Below are 22,426 nucleotides of genomic sequence, written 5' to 3' on the forward strand. Positions count from 1 at the left end.
ACAAAAAGAGGCCAGCATGCTGGGCTATAATGGACAAGGGGATAATAGTAGAAGATGAGCTGTAGAAGTAGGTTGACCAGCTGGCTTTAAGTCCACACTGGCATACTTTTGAATAAAAGGTGGCACTATTAATAATTACACCAGGACAGTAGAAGTAAAATGGAACTGTCTGGGCCAAACCTAGACATAAGATCACCCTATAGAGAAGAAACAAATCGTGTAGGACTTTGTGAGTCAGGCAAGGGGTACCAATGTATTCTAAGTGCCTTAGGAAGCCATGGGAGGGTAGATCAGGGGAAGGAAGTGATTGCTCTGGCTGCCAAGTGGAGAATAGACTATTGAGAGTGAAGAGTGAAAGTAGGGGGAAGATTAGAAGTCTAGCTAGCAGGCAGAGAATGGGGGCTTGAGCTAAGGAAGTAGACACGGAAAAGGAGACTCACTCAGTTTTGAAGGCAGAGTCCATGAGCCTTGCTTACTCTTAGTAGATAAGCCAGGATTAGCCAGTTGTTAAGGGACTGTAGAACATTCCATACGAAGGTAGTGGCAAGAGCAGAGTCACAGGAGCAGGTCATATTCTAGGAGCCCATGGTGTATTCTATGGCAAAAGTGAAGGGGCACAGAGGGGACAGGCAAAACTGTGTTGGAGATATGACCACAGGCCAGATCATCAGAGACAGAATCCAGTGCTAAGTAGTAGATACTGTGATGCCATTGACAGTACTTGACTGGAAAGTGACATGATTTGTTTTGTTTCTAGAAAAATGACACTAGGTCAACTATGCGGAAAATAAAAGAGCAAAGGAAAACCCCCCATGAAAACAGATAGAGATACCGTCTGCTAGTTAGAGGAATAAACAAGAAACCAGAAATATTTTGAGGGTGGTATAATAAGGTGAGGGACCTTTCATTTGTACTAGAAACCATCCACCCGTTCATCAGACGCACCCTTGATTGTCTAGTGATTTACAGGATAATTAACTGTTGACTCAGGGACTGCTAGATAGTGTCGCTGAGTCATACAGAAGCTCCAAGAGGAAAACTTGAGGGACAAATTAATGTCATGTGCCATGTAACTTTCTTCTTCTGCTCCAGTGCTGTTCTTGGCCCACTCATTTCTCAGTTTTAGCAATCTCTCTCAGACTAGTGTGCCTCACATGCAATTTTGGCAAGCTAAGCATGGTGGCGGAGCCAGATAACTTGTTCCCTGTAGACTTAGAAACTCCTGAGCTGCGGGCTGTAATATAATTTACAATACAGTTAGCCAGCCCTGTAAAACAGCATTCTGTTTGCAGGGGAATGGGGGCCTGACAAGAAGAAGTGTTTATAGCTTAATTTTAGCTGTGCTCTCCATTGTTACTGTGCTAACAGCCTGCATATGACACATCCTAGTCATCAGTCAGATAGTTACAACTTTTCTTTTTTAATTTGGCAAGCTAAGCATAACATCACGCTTTGTGTAATAATCGCCCCAGGGTCCCTTACCTTAGGAAGCGATAGCCCTAGCATGCACCCCATCTTTTAGGACAAAGGAATTGAGACATAATTGTTAGACATTCCATGGCTGTGGCTTATGCCTTGATAAAATTATCTGATGTCTTACTCTTCGAAAGGTCTTATACCATGATATTGATAGAAGGCTTGAGAATAAGAAAAATCTGAGCAATGCCTGTTGATTTTTTTTCTCCCTAGTGTGTTACAATAGCTACTTGCCACTTATATCACTCAACTAACAAGGTTACTTCTATTCAACCATTACCCCCAGGAGACTATAGCTAATATTAAAGCTCCACAGGTGGGGACTTTGTCGATTTCTAGATCCCCAGTCTAGCACAGTGCCGGAAAACATAATAGGCACTAAAATACTATGTTTTGATTAAATAAGCCCAACTATTAGCTTAAAAATGTGCCCTAATGATTTGGAACTGAATACCACATATGATGTAGAAGAGCATGTTCTACTGAGCAAGAGTTGGCCAGGGGGTTGATGAACTGATGTGTCAACCTGAGACACTACATAGGATCCAACATACACTCTAACAACATTCTAAGTGTTGCAGAACTATGTGGAATTCAATTCCAAGGCTAGTTTATTAACCCGTGCAACTCCAGATTCTACTGTACACGAATGTAGAGTTGTGAGATGTCCCTCTATTAATTCTCTTAGTTACACCCGTTAGAAAAAAATACCTTTTAATTCATGTCCATCGTGAATTCGGTGCAATGTCTGGCACTGTCACAGTTCTTCTGTACTTCCATTCCATAGTTAACTTTGCTTAAGTAGTGTTGGAAACAGCTTGTACACATATCATATATGTCATATATATAACATATATCTTATATACATATGATATATGTATATCATATATATCATATATATGTATCAACAGTACTCTGAACTAGGTGCTTCAATAGATCTTTAAGTGTGTGTGTGTGTGTGTGTGTGTGTGTGTATGTATCTATTGATTCACCTGTTTCAGATCATTGCTGATTTTATACAGCCTGATTTTGGAAGCAGGATCCCAAATAGGAAAAAAAGGAAGGTCTTTAATATCTCCTTAAGAAAAAAACAGTCAAAGGTTTTAAATATTACCTCAGTCTCCTCAGTTTTGAAATAAAGGTTTGAATGAAGGTAAATTTTAAGTTTTGAACTCTAAATTTCTCTGCAATTCAGAAAGAGTAATTTTACAACTTCTGTATTCTTTTTTTTTTCCTTATAAAATCACAAGAGACTGTTTCTACTTTAATCAGCTAATTAGACTTCTGGCAATTTCTTCATTGGTTTGACTTTTCTAGGAAATGTATTTTATATTCCTAGACAATTTGACTTTGGTTCATGTTGAAATACTGGCCCAGTCTCTTCTTATAAGAAATCTGTACATAACTGAGGTTTGTTGAGCTGTTACATTGCAGAACAGTTGGCAAGTAGAAAATGTCTTCTCTTTTGCTGCCCTGGAGAACTTGTTTCTCTGGTCTGGCCTTAGACAATAATGGAGCGATCACATTCTGGTGAGCACAGCTGTGTGCAGAACAGTTCTCTGAGCCTTCAATCCAGTCATTTGGGAATGAAAACATCAAAAACTAGCCTGGGAAACACAACCAGGACAGGCTGCAAGTTGGCCATTAATCACTTTACTGTGTCTGCTCAATGCTGTTGTCTAACAGTGTTCTAGAATAAAGTAAAGGTGATAAATATACAAATCCATTCAATATAGTTCCATACCTGCAATCAGTCATCCTTGTTGATGGATCAGAGGTAAAACTTTTTTAATTCAAATTTTTAGTAACCGATCATCAGTGATAATGAGAGAGCAAATGTATTCTCTGGAATACTGACAGGAAGAATATGACAGAGTAAGACAGCAAGCTTTGGGCAAAAATGAAAGTCTACAGAATAGTGCTGTCTGTTTTTCAGGATGGAAATCGTAGCTGGATGTCAGGTTCAGTCACTGAACGTAGTCTGCCTATGACTGTAATGAGCCATGCTTATTATCAAAGGTAAATAATAGGGCTCTAGTGTTCTTGAATGCAATCTCTACCATTATTATGAAAGTAGACCCATTGTATAGGGAATTTGAGAACAGAAGAAAGCAGAATGTCTACCTTATTTCTCTATTTAACCAAAGTAGATTTTATAATAAAGAGGAAGACTAACAAAACACTTTAACCCTTCACAATTACATTCCACTTTATAGTTTGCAGAGCTCTTTCAAATGTATTTTCTTATATGACTTTTGAAAATGATTGAAGATGTACATAAAGGAAAAGGAAAGTCAGAGAATGTGCAACTTTCCTAAGGTTGCATGCCCATAAGAGGTGGAGCTGGGAGTGGAATGTTGGCCTCCAGACACCTAAGCTCTTTCTACTGATCAATGCTGCCTCTAATATGGAAGTATCTGCACGTGAAAGCAATGGGTCATCTCTAGACATCAGGGAAATTAAAACACGTGTGTGTGCACGTACACATGTAACATTCATTGAGGACCCATTAATTTCAGACATTTGGATATCTTCGCAGTCATTCTCTTGGGCTCACCTTTGTGATGGATAGCTTTTCTTTGCAACCCTGGATCCATTCTTCACTCTTCTTCATACGTTTTTACTCAGCTTTGTACCCTGGAAGGTTATCCTATAGGGATTGCATTAACAGCCTCTCTTACCCTTTTGTATTCCAGTTGAATTTGCCCAATGGGAAGCATGCAGGAATGATGAGAATGAGGTCTGAATATTTAATTTCTTGTCTGTGATATGGCTGCCAACTGGCTGCACCCCTTGACATAAGGTCACAGTCTTGTGAGGCACTCATAGTGCACCCTTGTTCTCTCTCTCTCCCTCTTCCACTCCCCCTTCAAGGTTCTGGCAATTGACCTTCCACTTGCTCTATCAAGCCTAGACATAGTAATAATATGGGTCTGCTTTTAATAGCCCTAAATACCATATTACCTCTGAAGGGTTCACTATTCCCTACCTTTACCTTTGTAAATATTACTTTTATTAAACCTTCATCAAATGGCATAATTTGAGTTGGCCGTCTGTTTCCTATTAGTATCCTGGCTGATTCAATATTATTATTATACATGTTACAAATGGGGAAACTGAAGCCCGAGAATATTTCACAGTTAAATAACTTGCAGATCTAAGACTTCCCTGGTGGTCCAGTGGTTAGGACTCCATGCTTCCAATGCAGGGGGCATGGGTTCGATCCCTGGTCGGGGAACTAAGATTATCCCACATGCTGTGCTAAGATCCCACATGCCGGTGAGGCCAAAAAAATAAAAATAAAAATAAAAATAAAATAACTTGCAGATCTAGGACTATACCCGAATTTTCTAACTCCAAGTCGTGGATAAATATATATATATATATATAATAATTTGCAGATCTAGGATTCTACCCAAATTTTCTAACTCCAAGCTTATATACTCATAGAGACAGCACACTGAGCAATGATTCTGAATATGTGTAATTGCAGCTCTGCCCGGTAGAGCTTTCTTGAATTGACCAAAGAGTCAGATCAATTCTAAGAAACATACCACCATCATTTATAAATATTGTTTTGAAATTTCATAATACGTTTGCAAAATAAAGCAGCGGCAATAGTATCTGGAGGAAAATTGGGTAAGATTGCATCTAATCTCTTACCATGCCATTCTGTCTTCCCTGCAGCACCAGAGTTAGCCTAAAAAGCAAGTCTTATCGTGTCATTTCCTGTCTTAAAGACCCTCTTATGTTAACTAATATCCAAACTTCCTAATTGTGCTTATTAGCTCTTTTATAATGGACCCTCTGCATCTCCCTTCAGTCTTAACTTTATCACTCCAATCCATATACTCTAGCCCATTTGGGATCATCATTGTGGTTCTCACTTGGGTTGGGGGTGGCGATTTTTCCCCCAAGAGGCATTTGACAATGTCTGGAGATATTTTGGGTTGTCATGACTAAAGAGAATGCTTCTGTCATGGCTTTAGAGTGCTTTAATTGTTTGGGGATGGGAAAGCAATCGAACTGTATGTAATGGCAGCATGATGTTGAGAATGTGAAAAGTTAGTTCTTCTCAGCCTTATCCATGAGAGGGAGGACATCACCTCATATCAGTTTTGATTCCCTGGAACTATTGGCTACTGTTGGGTCTGCTCAGACCTAGAAATGTATGTTGCTCATGCTGCTGCAAAATACAGAATTAGAACCTGGTGGGCATTCCTGCATAGATTTGCACAGTGTTTAAGATCAGCCCAGTCTGGGTAGAGAGGAAGCAATCTGTCTATTTTGGTAGCTTTGTTAGAATAAAACACACTTAGGGAGTGTATGAGGCCAGTAGCTACATGAGTGAGCAGGAGGATGTCTTGAAGGTACAAAAAGAGAAGATGGTGAGGTGGGTGATTGTTTATTGGTACTTTGCTTACAAGGCTGGCCATGAGAGTATCTTCTCTCTACAGTAGATGGCTTAAGGGCCAGTGGATAGTGCTAGGAAGTCTGCTTGGTATGCTATGTGCAAAGTGAGACCTGGGAAGTCTACTACCTGAAAGCATATTGCTAGTTGCTTATAGTACTGTATTGATGTCAAGGGACCCATTGCATTCATTAGCAGCATTACATAGATTGTGTTGTCTAGTGCTTTTGTTTTATCCCTTCCCTGTCCATGCCTACCAATCTGGCTTTCTCCTTTAAAACTGTAGGAAATGTAAATGGTGTCACTTCCAAGTTTGTGTAGGTAAGAAGAACTTCTCTGGACCATTTACTTTCTACAGTCAATTTTCCCTATAATCTTCACTTATCTTCTTGATTAGGACCTCATCACATCTAAAACAAGATATGCTTATAATAACATTAAAGAACCCTCAGTTTTGATTATTTCCTATCTGTTCCTTTGGTGTTAGATGCAATGATTTGATTATGAAAAGAGGTAGGAAGATGATAGGGGAAAGTTGCCTACCAGAAACTCTCTTTCAAGTTAAACAGAAAAGGGTATACCAGCCAAATAATCATCAGCCGTAAGTAAGGAAACAGGCACAACTCAGTGTCGTAAGTCTCAAAAAATAGGAGCAAGATAAATGATTCTGAAGCCAAGTTAAGAGGAATGGTCAAACATGATGAGGCTGCCAACCCTGCCTGTGTTCCTCAGGTACAGTACTGTCTAGTTGATAAAAAAATATTGAGAATTATCCCTAAAATACCTTTATAGAGGGAAAGAAATAGATTGAGTAGATGTTCTTCTCTGAGTGAAGAATAATGGGAATGTTTGTAAGAGGCCACTGCATGTAACAGAAACAAACAACAGGACTGAGGATCAAAAGAGATGTCAGCAGGGCTAAAGGGCTCAAAAGTTCTCATGTATCATTCCCACCATCAGGGCCTTGGGATGCACTCTTCCACCAGGTGGGCTGCCTTAGAGCAGAGGACATTTAACAAAGCTTCAGAAATGACAGCACGGCTCTGAAGGCTAAATGAAGGTTACACACAGTCTCGGCTGAGCTCTTCATTTCTCCCATCCATTTCCTTCCACATTGCTATCTGTCAGCCGACAGGAAAAAACAGTACATAGAACTAAACATATGAAGCCATTAAACTGTGGATGACTCTGGGAGCCAGTAAATCACTGACACTATATGTGAACAACTAGAAACTCTGGACAGAGCCACCTGAGTATGAGCAGGAAAGACAGTGACATGACAGTGCAAAGAGAAGACATCAGGCAAATAAAATTTAAGAAAAACATAGGTATAGCTTAGAGAACTGAAGGAATTTGATCTAGAAGAAAACAAACCAAAGGACAGAAAAATTTCCCATGAGCTGTGTAGTCCGTAGCTCATTTGCACTGTAGAATATTTTAAGAGAATTTAATTAATGGTACAAGAATTCAAAGAAAAAGTAAAAGCAAATTAAATGACTGAATGGAAAAGAGAGACTGTATATGGAATATCTGAGAGCCAAAATATGATCACATAACTTATTTGAAATAATTAGTAACAAAAGGGGTGCAGAGAATACATGGCTAAACATTGAGGTATTGATAGAAGGAAAATGCTTCACAGTGAATGCTGATGAAAAGTCAAAGAGCAGAAATCCATAATAAAGAAACTAAGAGGTATGGAGGACAGACAAGATAATTGGACCTCAGAAACAGAAAAACTGAGTACTTTAACGAAGAGATTACCTAAAGGCATTAAACCAGAAATTTGTTCCTAATATAAAGAACTGACTCTATAAAGTTCAAAATAGCATGATGGGTTCTAAGAAAATCAGATATAGTATATTCAACACTGAGATGTGTATTGATCATGTCATTGGGCTTCAAGGAATAAAATAATATTCTTTAGGCATCTATACAAAATTTACATCATTTACCACCTGTGAGACGAAATGTTGGCCTTATACAATCTCAAGAACAATAAATCAAAGTGTATAAAATTCTGCATGAAATGGAGTGTGACTCAAGAATTACACACAACCATGATGCAATTCAAATATCAAGAGCACAAATAGACTTTCGCAAACATGAACAAACTTTGGTAATAATAATACGAGTGAATTCTTTTTAAAAAGGTGTTACCATATACTTTGTGACCACCTAGAGGGGTGGGATAGGGAAGGTGGGAGGGAGACGCAAGAGGGAGGGGATATGGGGATATATGTATACGTATAGCTGACTCACTTTGTTATACAGCCGCAGCTAACACAAAAATGTAAAACAATTATACTCCAATAAAGATGTTAAAAAAAAAAGAAACTGATGGGTATGTTTAAAAGAAAAAACAACAAAAAATAAAATAAAATAAAAAGGTGTGACCATAAAATCCAAGCACTTAAAAGGTGAAATAAAATTACTTAGAAATGGAGAAACTGTGGCAAAAGGCATGGTGAGAATAATGACCATATTAGAATATACAACAAACACATAATGATCATACACATTATGAATGTAGAACAAAGAATACAGTTGATAATATCCTTGGGTTCCATAGCCATGGACTCAACCAACTTTAGATCAAAAATATTTTTAAAATTCCAGAAATTTCCAAAAAGCAAAACTTGAATTTGCCACACTGGCAACTATTTACAGAGCATTTACATTGTATTTAACACTATTTACATAGCGTTTTTATTGTATGAGGTATTATAAGTATCTAGAGATGATTTTAAGTATATGGGAGGATATTTGTAGGTTATCTGCAAATACTGTGCCATTTTACATAAGTGATTGAGCATCCAAAGATTTTGTTGTCCGCAAGGGGTCCTGGAACCAATCCCCCAGTACCCTGAGAACAACTGTATGTGGGTATCAGAGGTCCCCAGAACCACTCTCAATTTGAATATTTCTCTAGAAGCACTCACAGGACTTGAGATATTATATTCATGGTCATGGTTTATTACAGCAAAAGTTACAGAGTAAAATCAGCAAAGGGAAAAAGCATGTGGGGCAAAGTCTGGAGGAAAACAAGCCCAAGCTTCCAAGAGTACTCTTCCAGTTGAGGTGAACAAAACGTGTGCTTAATTTCTCCAGGAGTGATGTGCAACAATAAATGCAAAGTGCTACCAACCAGGGAACCTCACCTGAATCTGGAGTCCAGGAATTTTATGGGAAAAGATATATAAGACATTTGTAATAATCAAAATAGGGAACTCTAGAATGGCTGGACGAGGAACTTAGCAGATCTCCCCAGTGAAACAACCATTTAATTGGTGAAAATTATTAAAACACACACAACCATTTAAAATCTCTGAAAATTGTTCTAAGGACAGACAACAAATGGAGAAACATTTGTGTAAGAGATCTACTAAATCTCACTAAGAAAAGTGACAACTATGGTATTTAAACCACAACCTGCTCCCTTCTCCTACCCCAGCCCTGCTCCTTGTTCTGGAATCTTCATTCCAGGTGGTTATGGCCAAGAAGACAGGATCTCCCTCTCCAACCAGTTACACTAGGACTACAGTTTCACCTCAGATGGTCAGGCTACTGGTGCCTCTCAACTCTCCCCAGTTCCATGTTGCAGAAGCAATATTCCTGATAGGCACAGCCAAGAGGAGGGCTCACTTCTCCTACTATTCTCCAAATCTCCATTCATAGAGCAGAAGCTCTATCCCAGGTTTGGCCTGTCAAGAATATAGGGGCTCCAATTGTCCCTGCCCCAGCTTAGTCATGTTTCCTGTTAGGTGGGGCAAGCTGAGAAGACCAGGACCTATCATCTTCCTCCCAGGCCCACTTTCAGAATGGGAATGTCACTCAGGGAGAAGTGGGCCACTGTTTCTGCACACAACTGGGTTGAGTAGTGGCACAGAGGTTCTGCTCTAGGGTAGATGCAAGTTATTAGGATGAAGAGCTCTACAGCTCTGCCTGGCTGTTTAGAACAAGGATTAGAGAAGTTTATGGGTAAAGGACTTTTGAAAATAATGGTGATCTTGGTCACTATCAATTCTGAAGGGACAGGTAGGTCTATGATACTAGCAGCAATGAGTGAAATGGCAGACCAGAAGTTTGCTAATGTCAGAAGTTTAGCAAAGAGAATCAGGGGTAGAAAAAGCCATGGAGGTCTAGATGGTTGTACACATTTGCTGGGATACACCCACTCAGAGCTAATTAGAGGAGGAGATGGGGAAGATTTGAAAGTATTACCAAGCTATACATACATCCATCAGTAAGAGGAAGAGCCCATTGGCTCAAGGGGCTTAAGTACAACCTCTTAACTGACTGAATGATAAGCTGCTTTTAGCCAGGGGATACCCCTAGGAGACCAGGCTTAAAGCTAAAACCACACTTATCCTTGGTGGCCTGGAGGACTGTGCATATTTCCAAGACTGCACCGACTCAGGAGTGACAGGAGGGGCAACTTCCAAGTACTAGTCCCTGGCTGAACGTGAGGCAGTCTTAAGCGTACTGAACTGTGAAAGCAGTCTCCAAGTCACACAAATCCACCAGATAATGAGTAAAAGTTAACTGACCAAGGGGGCTTAGGTATAATAGTTGAGCAATAAGTGGCTTATACTGACCTAGGAACAACACCTAGGAACACAGGCTAAAAGATAAAAAATGGAAAAATATCTGAACAAGGACATCAGAGCCTTCACACTGCTGGGAAAATATGTCACAGAATTAGTTCACCCAAGTCATTAAACAAATAAATGAATGAACAAACAGAAAGAAGTAGCCCTGGTGGTGGTCAGGGAGGGGAGAACAGTATCCAGACGTGCTACAGTCTGTTATCTAAAATGTCCAGTTTTCAACAGAAAATTGTGAAACATACACAAAAAAGTGTGACCCATACATAGGAGTACATACAGGCAATAGAAACTGCCCAGATGTTGCACTTAGCAGACAACTACACCAAAGCTATTATAAATATTTTCAAAGGGATTTGTGGGAATTAAGGGAAACTGTGCTTAAAGAATTAAAGCAAAATAAGATAACAGTGATTTATCAAATAGATAATGTTAATAAAGAGATTAAAATTATACATATATATATTTTTCAACTTTTCAATTCCAAATTTTCTATCATTTGGGGATTATTTATCTATCTACCTATCTACCTACCTACCTCTCTATCCCTGTCTGTCTCTCTGTCTGTCTATCTATCTATCTAAAATGCTTGAAAGCACAATAATCTAAATGAAAAATTCACTAGAGAGGCTCAACAGTAAATGTGAGTTAGCAGAAGAAAGAATTTGCAAACTTGAAGATAGATCAGTAGAGATTATACAGTCTAAATAGAAGAAAGAAAAATGAATGAAGATAAACAAAGCATCAGAGAAATATGGGACATCATTAAGAGTACCAACATATGTATATGATGGCAGTCCTGGAAAAAAGAGAGAGAATAGGACAGAAAAAATATTTAAAGAATTAATGATTGAAGATTTCCTAAATTTGAGGAAAAACACTAATTTACACATCAGTGAGCTCTAAGTAGGATCAGTACAAAGGAATTCATTCACATCCAGACTCATTATAATAGAAATGTTGGAAGTCAAAGAGAAAATCTTGAAAGCAGCGAGAGAAAAGTGGCTCATCATATACAAAGGCCCACAATAAGATTAACAGCTGATGTCTCTTCAGAAACAATGTAGGCCAAAGGCAGTGAGTTGACATTGAAAGTGCTGAAAAAAATATAACATCAACTAAGAATCCTATAGCCGACAAAAGCATCTTCAAAAGTAAAAGTGAAACAAAGATGTATCCAGGTAAACAAAAAAACAGAATTCATTGCTAGTATACCTGCCTTATAAGAACTACTAAAAGGAGTTCAAGAAGTGAGAGCAGACAGTAATTTGAATCTACATGAAAAAACAAAGAGCTCCAATAAAGGTAATTATGTAGGTAATGATAAAAGAGTATAATCACACATTTCTTTTTCTTTCTTCTTTTAACTGATCTAAAAAGAAATTGCATAAAACAATCTATAAAATTGTATTGTTGGGCCTATAACATATAGAATTGTAATAAAAAATGAATGAAGCTACATTGAAGAAAGGAAATGACACCAGATGGTACTGCTAATCCACAAAAAGAAATGAAGAGAGACAGACATGGTAAATAATAAGCTTATTTAAAAAAACCTCTATAAATATATCTGAGCTCTCCTTTCTTCACTTCATAAAAAGAAGTTTTTATAAAGCAATAATTATAACAATGTATTTTTGAGTTTGAAACATATATAGACATTATATGAATAACAATAATAACACAAAAAGGAGGACCAGAAGAAAGCTATGTAAGAGTAAAGTTTCTGTATCTTACTGGAATTAAGTTAGTATAAATATGAAGTAGATTCTGATAAATTAAGATGTATGTTGTAAGCCCTAGACCAACCACTAAGAAAGTAGCTCTTAGATACTTGGTTATTTAGTTAAGAACCATCAAAGGAATTAAAATAATACGCTAGGAAATATTCACTTAAGACAAAAGGAAGTAGTAAAGGAGGAAAAGAGGAACAAAATAGGAGAACTGGGGACTTCTCTGGTGGTGCAGGGGTTAAGAATGCGCCTACCAGTGCAGGGGACATGGGTTGGAGCCCTGGTCCGGGAAGATCCCACATGCTGCGGAGCAGCTAAGCTCGTGTGCCACAACTACTGAGCCTGCACTCTAGAGCCCACGAGCCACAACTACTGAGCCCACGTGCCACAACTACTGAAGCCCGCATACCTAAAGCCTGTGCTTCACAATAAGAGAAGCCACAGCAATGAGAAGCCCGCGCGCCACAGCGAAGAGTAGCCTCCTGCTCGCCTCAACTAGAGAAAGCCCGCACGCAGCAACGAAAACCCAATGCAGCCAATAAATAAATAAATAAATAAATAAATAAATAAATTAATTAATTAATTAATTTTAAAAAGGAGAACTGTGTAAGTGCTATTATGTCAGCATTTCATGATGTGGTCTTTCAACACTCAATAATCTGATAGTTTTTAGATCAAATAACTTTCCTTATTTAGACTTATTTTCCATTGAATAGTATTCTATTCATGGTACCCCTTGTGTTTGAAATCTTTTAAGCAAATTAATATGAATTCTGAAACAAATTTTGTTTCAGCTGATTCCTATATTAAGTTTTTTGCTTCATCACCCTCCCCTTAAAAATACTATGTTAATAGTAGAACATACTCACCAAGATACACACAAAGGTATACATTGAGATACATACTTTATTTTGTACCATTAGGTGTTTAACTACATATGCACCTGATATTTGTTCTCTGGCACTACTAATATTGACATAAAGATATATTCATTTATGCATATATTCTGCCACGATACATATCCAGAGAGATAAAAGTGGCCATTGTGTGCTGCTGCTCTTTTCTTTTTCTAGCAGCACTCTGGCAAGAATGTATTTGTTTGCTGAGGTGGTTATAAACTGCTGCTTCCCTCCTGTTCTTCATGAAATATTTACAGGACTCAAGTTTTGTTCAGTGTCTTGTTTTGCTTTGTCGTGTCTACAGCATACAGAATTACTGCCATTTGTGAGGGCATTTTCACTTTTGCAAAATGCCTTCACATCCATTATTTCATGTGGTACCATTGACAAGTCAGTGAGCGTGGTAGGGCAGGGACCAGTGCCATCAGATGCCTTTTACAAATGAGGAAATAGAGCCTCAGAGTTTAAGGGGTCTGCATACAGCTTATAAGTGGCAGTGGAGGTCTAGCAAGCACAAGCCACCTGTCTACTAATTTGGTGCCCTCTCCTTCGACTGTGCTTACCCTGGAAGCAGAGGCAGACTCTGGCATCCTTCATCCTGACCATCCCCTCCTTTCTTCTCTGCAGAGGCATCCATCCTGAGCTACGACGGCAGCATGTACATGAAGATCGTCATGCCCATGGTCATGCACACTGAGGCAGAGGACGTGTCCTTCCGCTTCATGTCCCAGCGAGCTTATGGGCTGCTGGTGGCTACTACCTCCAGGGACTCTGCTGACACCCTGCGTTTGGAGCTGGATGGGGGGCGCGTGAAGCTCATGGTTAACTTAGGTATCGTATGAAGTACCCTCTGCCACTCTGTTTGGGCTTGTCTTCCCTTTCTTTTCTGATTTTCATTGGTTTGACTGAATTCTTTGTTTGTTTCTTGAAATTTAGCTGCTCACCTCTTGTTTAATAGGCCAAGGATAAATCCCCACAGCAACAAACACCTTCTTGTTTCTGCATGAGGTTTTGATGTCAATTTCTGGTTTCTGACAGTGGTGGTTTCTTTACTAGAAGATTTGTTTTCTAAGTTTCCTTTCTTGGTTTTTTGAATCGTTTAGCTTTGTGTAAAACACGCTACTTTGGTCCATCTTTTGATCAAGCACATTCCCATTAAGTCCAACTCCTTGGTCACCACTCAAAACAGTCAAAGCAGAGGACAGGGACAGGGCATGAGTTGGAAGCAAAATGGGAGGGTGGTGTTTGAGAGAACGAAGCCATGTGAGTGGGATGAGAAATGCATTGTTTGAAGCTCCACAAGGACTGTTCACATGGGAAATTCTGGTGGCCTTGATGACACTAGTATCTCCTTATATTTACTTTCTCCTAGTGGGGAGCACAAGTCACATTACTTCTGTTGTCCCATTGGGGAAAAATTCTATAAGTTCAGAGTCTGTGACACATGGAAGGATGGTGTGGCTCCTGATATGTATCCCTTCCTCCTTCCTGACATTCCTACCCTTACTAGACAGCCCTTTTGATAAAAATTATTAGGTCACACTGTTACCAGTTACTCTGTTCTTATATAATACATATCCAGTTTTCCTTAGTGTTGAAAAATTATGACAGTTTCAAATTTGTAGCTTTATTGAGAGAGGACCTGTTCTTCTACTGTAATTACCTATAATGATACTTTGGACATCCCTCTTTTATGGCCTCACATCCTCTCAGGTTGCTGACCTTCTTGACTGGATTCTAACCAGTCTTCTATGGAGAGTGAGGACCTCTTGGTCTCTATTTCTGCTGATTCTACTCAGTAGAAAGTCAGTGCCCTGTGTGTTGACAGGATTAGTGATACAGCTGCGCTCAAACTTTCTAAGCCTCTGATTTGTTTGGCTATGTAGAACATGTGTAGATACACAGCTCCATCATAAAGATGTCAGTGGAATGGCTTGTCAGAGGCATGGAGAAGACATGACGGACAAATGTATCAGCTGCAGGACGATACACAACCCTAGATGTCCTGGTGGGAAGGTGGGAAATCAGTACCAGGCTTATCTGCTGTCAGGTCAACTGGTCACTCTTGAAAAATGACGATACAACAATCCTAAAAGTCTCTAGGACACAGAAGACTGTTTTGAGCAGTGGCTTGTTTAGTTGTGTCTCTCTTTTTTTTTCCCCAAGTTGCAGCTTTTACAACACTATGCCCTTTTTCTTTTCCAAGCACATTTGATTTCTGTTGTCAGTGTGTCTCTTGGTTTCTCTTTGGTTTGTGTATGTGTGTGTTTGGTTATTTTGGGGTTTTGTTTTCCTCTTTTGCTAGATCTTTGTGGGTGTTCTTGAGTTTCCAATCCTCCCCACCATCAGCCATGGTAAATCAAAAGATGGTATTCAACCCTTCAAAGGCCCAAAGCCTGCGGCCCGCATAGCAAACAGCCTTGAGAACGGAGTGTACTGAGCAGCCTGTGGGGACTGGCATTCCCCTGTCCCCCTCACCTTCCCCTCCCTACACCATCCTCCCCACCTGAAACCAACCAACCAGAGTGCATACCTGAAACCACCACCAGTAGCCTACTGTCAAGTTCTCTGAAAAACAACAGAAGAAATAAAAATAAAAAAATAATGCCTCCCACAACTAAAACGAAAACAAATGTGCCCTCCTAATTAGCTCACAGAAAAGAAGATAGGGTCAGTTTTTAACTGTCTATTTCAAAGTAAGACAGAGCCAGAGATATAAGGAATATTCAGCCCCATGGGGTCCTGGGGAAATGCACATTTTTTTTTCCTTTTTAGATGTTGTTTTGTAAGATTAGAAGGCCAACTATGACAGGTCTCACATCTTAGAAGGAAAAATGGAGGTGGAGGGAGATAAAAGGGGATGAAGAAAGAGATGAACAGGTGTCCTCTCCCTCTCTGTCTCTCTCACACATACACACAGTCATGGATCCCAGGTGTATTCCTAGAAGCATTATTTTTTGAATTTTAAACTGTCACGAAAATCTGGGAGGTGTGCTTTTTTTTTTTTTTTTCCTTTTTGCGGTCCGCGGGCCTCTCACCGCTGCGGCCTCTCCTGTTGCGGAGCACAGGCTCCGGACGCGCTGGCTCAGCGGCCATGGCTCACGGGCCCAGCCGCTCCGCAGCACGTGGGATCTTCCCGGACCAGGGCACAAACCCGCGTTCCCTGCATCAGCAGGCGGACTCTCAACCACTGCGCCACCAGGGAAGCCCGAGAGGTGTGCTTTTTTAAAAGACTCTGCTTTTGCCTCCTGGCTCCTTTCTGCACATGATCGGTGTAGCTCTCCTAAGTTGAGGCGTCTTAGGCAAAAGAGCACTGTGCTTCTCTAGAAACAATGGCCACTTCTTTTTTCCCTGAAGGGTATGGTTCGCCACAATGACTGGTTTGAATTTACTTTCTTTCAAACCTAACACAGAAAACTGAACTTAAATTCCTTGTACATGTGTACACAACTCTTCATACTCATGCTTTGTTTGAAGGTTCTCTTCCCCCCCTCCCTAGAATATAGCCCTTCATAAATGCTTTTTTTCTCTGTGTCATGAATTCATATTACCCTTTTTTTTCATGATAGTAGAAGACATCTCCAAGCAGAGTGCGCATTTACGTACACAATCCCCAAAACTAATTTCAGAGGATCCCTCTCTCCATGTAAGTTGTGTCTCTTTTCTAGCACAGGCACGAATGATATTCCAATTTATTTCAAATTGTTCACACATACAAGGTCATGATATAAATGTCTGTATTTTTCTGATGTAACGTGTCTCTTAAATATCAAGGGGACTAGGATTTTCCAAGGGCCTTGCTTTCTGAGATAGCCAGCCGTGGCAATAGCAGCCATGAGCAATGTCCAGCTACACATAGCACGTTTTTAAAAGCTTTGAGGTTGGCCATTGACCAATCATATTTTTATCTCTTAGTATTAAAAGATATAATAATTTTTAACATTATAGTATTTTTAAATATTTTGAAAACCTTGTTTTACTCTCACAGTAACTTTCTGAGATGAATCAATAGTGTCTTTATGATTGCTTGATAGATGTGAAACAAAGAAAGTAGGTCACAGAGGTGGGACTTACCCATGTCTCTAACGTACTCAGTCATCATGGGTTGTCCGTTACCTCCACAGATCAGTACTGTGGATCTGTGATGGAACAGACTTAATGACTTCTAACTGCTTTCCTGATGGTCACCTTTTAAACATGCACGGAAGGCACCTTTTTCTTAGTCCTTGGTTTGAATTGAGCCATACAGCAGAAAAGTCAATCAGTATTGGTACAGACTCATTCATGGGCCTGTAAGAATCCTCAGCAGAATGCAGGCAACCCTTCTTCAGTGGTGGAGGCTTGTAGGCAGTGCCATGCAGCTTGGTTAATTGCATTCAGGTTCTCCAGATGTTCTCTCTCTGGAAACATGGACTTGCAGACTACTGTTTACAGTATGCATCACTGAAGACATAAAACTCCTAGAAACATTCACGTCTTCCGTGCTCAACCTGAAGCTCATCAATATAGAAAATAATAATTTCTCCTTATTTACTAAAATGAAATGAAAAAACTGAAACAGAATGAACAGCACACACACACATACCCACACCCCTCAAATACCATGCCAAGGCTCAGGCAGAGAGAGGACTTTGGCCGCTACTGGAGGTCTAAAGGAAATTGCCTTCCCAGGTCAGTTCTTCTGATTCATTTTTCATTAAAAAATACATCATCACTATCAAGAGCACCCTCTCAGAGCCTGTGAACAAGGAACTGGGGTAGATTTTTCTCCTCAAACTTATTCTTCAAGTAAAGTAGCAAAATAATTTTTCACTTCTTAACATACCCAGTTGTCTGCCATCTTGAAAGCTCCAGGTCCTCACATTGTTTTAAAGACACCATTCAGTGCATGGAATCACTTGAGTGAACCCAGAAGGACAAGCCCAAGCCAACACCTCTGCCTAGTCCAGGTCCTTGACTAAGAATACATCCTCAGCGGCACAGACACCAAAGCAGAAAACCACTTCTTGTTTAAGGTTCTTGGGGTTGTTGCTTTAGGCTCTTTCCCCTTCCTTGTCTGAAGCACGCCCATACTTCTGCTTCCCCTCTTTTTGAATCCACCAGTGAGGGGCATTTCTCCAGCCTCGGGGGATGGTAGGCGAACCGGCAGCTGAGGCCCCACTTCTTCCTCCCTCCCTGCCCTCCCCTTCCCCAGTCCTCACCAGGGGCATGGCCTCCTCTGTCAGGTGATCGTACCAGTTGCTCCAGGGCTGTTTGCTCCCACTTTTCTGTTGCGGTTGACGACACATGACAAACCTAACCGCACGAAACCAAACCCAGATTTTTCTCAAGAGATGTTCTTCTGGGGAACAAATAAGCTTCCTTTCCCCTTCCTCAGAATGCTTGGGTGCTATAAATTGCTCCTATCTGGATTCACGTAGTTTCATTCTGCCTTGTCATTTGCCACTGGTTTCCTTCTCGCTTGCTTAAAATGGTTTTCTTCAGGAAATTCAAATCGTGGCATTATCTTCCACAAGTCCTCCAAAACTATTGGGTTAACCTTAGCTAGAAGAAAAGCACAGTTTCTAACTGTATTTTTTTCCTGTAATTTTCTGTATCGTTTTACTTCTGCCTTTTAATGTCCGGCTTTAAACAAATTCTTATAGGAATTCCCACAATTGAAAACCAAACTTAGGTTCAACTGGGCAGCCTGGTAACAGTTAACCTGAGACATTTCTCTGACCATGCTGCCCAACCCCTACTAACACCCATTGACTCTGCTCTAGACCTTTTATGCTGTGTGTCCCTGACTCCAAACAGATATTAATAAAAGGATAGATACTCTGATCTCTGGCACAAAATACCTTGTCTGGTGACCAGCACAAGAAAATTAGCCACCCTTTATTCCCTCTCTTTCCCATTAAGAAAAAAAAGAATTTTCTTGCTTCAAGATGCAGGATCACAGGGTGAAATAGGTAGGATGTCAAAGGTGCCCAAGAACTCCTCCCCATGTGCCTGTCTCGCCTTCTCCTCAAATGCTCTGGGCGCTTGATTCAGTCTGAGCATTCAGGCAGGAAGACGGAGATGGGCTTCATGAGGGGGTTGGTCTGGGGGCCTTTGAAACCATAGCAGAGACCCCAATCAATTATGATAACATCATACAACTCCTTTTAACCAGCACCCGAGCCCGCCTCTCTAAAATCTGGGATGGGTGTTTGTGCGGTTAGCTGTTTGCAAGTGGCCATTTTATGACAGAAAATGACCAGGTGGTGTTAACCCTTTCCTTACCTCTGAGGATAACGGCAAATCTGCCTGCATAAATTTCTATAGCATTTGGGGCCTGACCTGAGGAGAGAGGGTGGAGGGAGTTTGGTTTTAGAAAAAGAGAAAGGGTTAAATACTGCACTGAGAAACTTCATGGACAGATTTTTTAAAATGATACGATATGTCAGACTGGTGATATATCTTTGAAATACTAAAACAAAAATTGTCTTGATGCTACTTTTAAAGATAAATTTTACGAAAAACCAGTTGTAGAGGCAGACAAACTAAAACCTGCATTTGGTGGGGAAATTTTTGCAGTATTTTCCAAGTTTAACAAAATTAATATTTCAAAGTCCAGTTTTGAAATACTTTATATAAGCGAATCGGACTTTTGAAAGAAAAAAAAGAAGCCTACTCAGTGTCTATTGTGGATATATATGTATACCAGTATATATCTCTATACATACGTGTATATATATATGTGTGTGTGTGTATATATATATGTATCCAACTTTACTAAACAATATACTGTACATATACACCCACCCTTAAACTTGTGCATACTGTATATATATATATAAAATGGCCACATTTCTTGCGTGTGTCTGTCCCCGGAAGGGTGGACTGATTGTTTTTGGATGTCTGCAGCTGTTACCTTGAAGGATGCAATTTCATCTTTCATTTATTTTTCCCCATCTAGACTGTATCAGGATAAACTGTAACTCCAGTAAGTTTTCCCTCAAGTTTCATTTTGTTCTTTGAAAAAAAAAGAAAACTGACTTTATTTTGTTTACTGTTTTATGAGCTGTTTTTTATTTGAATTATTTTATTTTTTGACAGTGGAGTTGGGGGGAACTGGGGTTGACAAGCTGAAGGGCTGGGGTGATGGTTTGGGCTGAGTGTGGCCCAGGGTGTGGTTTCAGAATTGCGGCAGGTCCTCTCTTCTTTCCTTGCATTTGTTCTATATGCAGAAAAGGAGGAAAAGGGTACCTGGATAATGACATAGTTTGAAAATGAATTGAAATGGTAATTTGTTGTTTGGGGAAAATAACTCTCAGGGGTGGACAAAAAGCTTTAGAGCAACCAGAATGCACTTCTCCACTACCAAAAGCTTCAGAAAATGAAAGCAAAGTTCATGACCCACAAGGTGGCTGCCAACTCTGACATTTCTTTCTTGGCATTTATCGCTGTAGGTGTTTTTTTTTTCCCCCTAAGGAGGGTGGGCAAAGCATTGCTCTTGGTAATAATGCAACATTTTAACCAAAGACTTGAGATACATTCTAGCTCTTCTGAATAAAGAATGACAGACTGTTATTTTTACCTTATTCCATTCAAATATTCCACCTCTTGAAGAAGGGTCTTAAGGAGGAACAGGCTGAATGCTACTCACGTATTTCTTCCTCTGTCTCAGAAGTGCACATTAACTGGAGTCATGAAGTAGGGCAGTAGGAGGAGAAAGAGGAAAGATGGGCATGAGGGAAAGAGTGGAACTAGGTGATAAAAGGAAGAAAGGAAGAAATATACTTTGAGCTCTATAGTGTGTTATATTAGTGAAGGCAGCTAAATAATAATTAAGCAACTAGGGTAATTGGTTAGGGTGATAAGCTACAATAGACAATCCCAGCATTTCAATGGCTCAACAAAAATGGTTTCTTTCTTGTTCGGGCAAAGTCCAGTGTCAGTTGAGCAGCTCTCCTGGTCAGCTCTCTTCAAAGAAGTAATTCAGGCATCTAAGATTCTTCCATGAGTTGGGTTCAACAACCTTGGAGTTTTTCACTTCCCGTTCTATCCATAGGGAAGAGAGAGAGAGCTTGGATAGTTATGCAATATGTTTTATTGCCTTGCCTGAAAATGCCATACATCGCTTCTGCTTATATTTTGTCAGACATGGTCCCATCTTAAACTCAGAGGAAAGGGAAATACAGTCTTCCTGTGGACCAAAATTGGATTGATTGAGCATCTAACGCACATGATTCTCAGTATTATCTCCTGAAACACACATGATTCTCAGTATTATCTCCTGATTTTTTGCTTCTTTCCTTGCTAGGGTCTTCCTGTAGGAACAAACTCAGAAAAGGAGATAGCCTCTTACATTTCATTTACTTGTTTATCCCATCCTTCTAAAAATTTTAAAGGTGTTAGCTGGTTTAACCTTCTTTCTTGGGAGATATATTATCAGGATGACAAACAAATAAAGCCCAAATCCACTTCTGGGGGGGTGCAAATGTTCCATATAAATGAACAACAACAACAAAAAGAAATGTAAAAAATTGATATAAACAACAACTTCCTAAAGTACAGTGCTTTCTGCTTGTCTTGGCATCCCTTTCAGTTAATTTAAGCAATGTCCTATATTGCTGTGTTTAAATATTTCTAATTAGCCAGAAATTTCTCATGATATTTAGATCATTGCAAGTCTAATTGAAACATCCTTTTTCTCCAAAGACTGGCATTTTCTCTTTCTTTAAGCAGCTTTATTGATATATAATTTCCATACCACAGAGTTCATCCATTGTAAGCCTACAGTTCAGTGATTTTTATTAAATTTCTAGGGTTGTCCAAATATCACCATATTCACATTTTAGAACATTTCCAACACTCCCCAAATTTCTCTTATGTCCTTTTGCAGTTAATCCCTTCTCCTACCCATACTCCTAGACAGCTGTTGGTCTGCTTTTGTCTCTATAAACCTGCCTTTTCTGGGCATTTTGTATAAATGGAATCATATAACATATAGTCATCTGTGTCTGGCTTCTTAAAAATATATAGCATATCTATAGAAAACTTTTTCTTTTCCTTTTGCATTAGTTTCCAGAAGGAAATAAGATGAAAGCTGAGCATGAAGGTGGAAAACGTCTTCCAAAGTTGAATCTGGCACCTTCTGGCTTCAGAGACTTATTTGCAGAACAGAACTAAGGGTTTGATCAGGGTATCAGGGCCTGCTTTTTGTGTTCTATCCATACTTTATCTTACATTTAATTCCATATATTCCATCTGATCAACCATGGAGAGTCATCATAAGACAAGTTCCCAAATTCTTTCTCCTGGGAATACAGT

At 39.7% G+C, this 22,426-nt stretch overlaps 1 protein-coding gene across 14 annotated transcripts in view; it reads left to right on the forward strand.

Moving 5' to 3' along the window:
- Nucleotides 1–22,426, forward strand: part of NRXN3 (neurexin 3) — a gene marked incomplete at both ends in the record, with an annotated part of 1,611,783 nt that overhangs the window by 543,772 nt on the left and 1,045,585 nt on the right. For 10 of the 14 annotated variants that reach the window (XM_081229994.1, XM_081230007.1, XM_081230004.1 and 7 more), the window contains 2 exons: nucleotides 13,754–13,957; nucleotides 20,070–20,096. In XM_081229994.1, the coding sequence (XP_081086120.1) occupies nucleotides 13,754–13,957; nucleotides 20,070–20,096 (231 nt within the window). The remainder of the gene's footprint in view (nucleotides 1–13,753; nucleotides 13,958–20,069; nucleotides 20,097–22,426) is intronic. The other 4 variants (XM_081230005.1, XM_081230006.1, XM_081229999.1 and 1 more) reach the window with 1 other exon arrangement.

The sequence above is a fragment of the Mesoplodon bidens genome (assembly GCF_964165515.1).
Source record: "Mesoplodon bidens genome assembly, chromosome: 3".
NCBI classification, from domain to species: Eukaryota; Metazoa; Chordata; class Mammalia; order Artiodactyla; family Ziphiidae; genus Mesoplodon; species Mesoplodon bidens.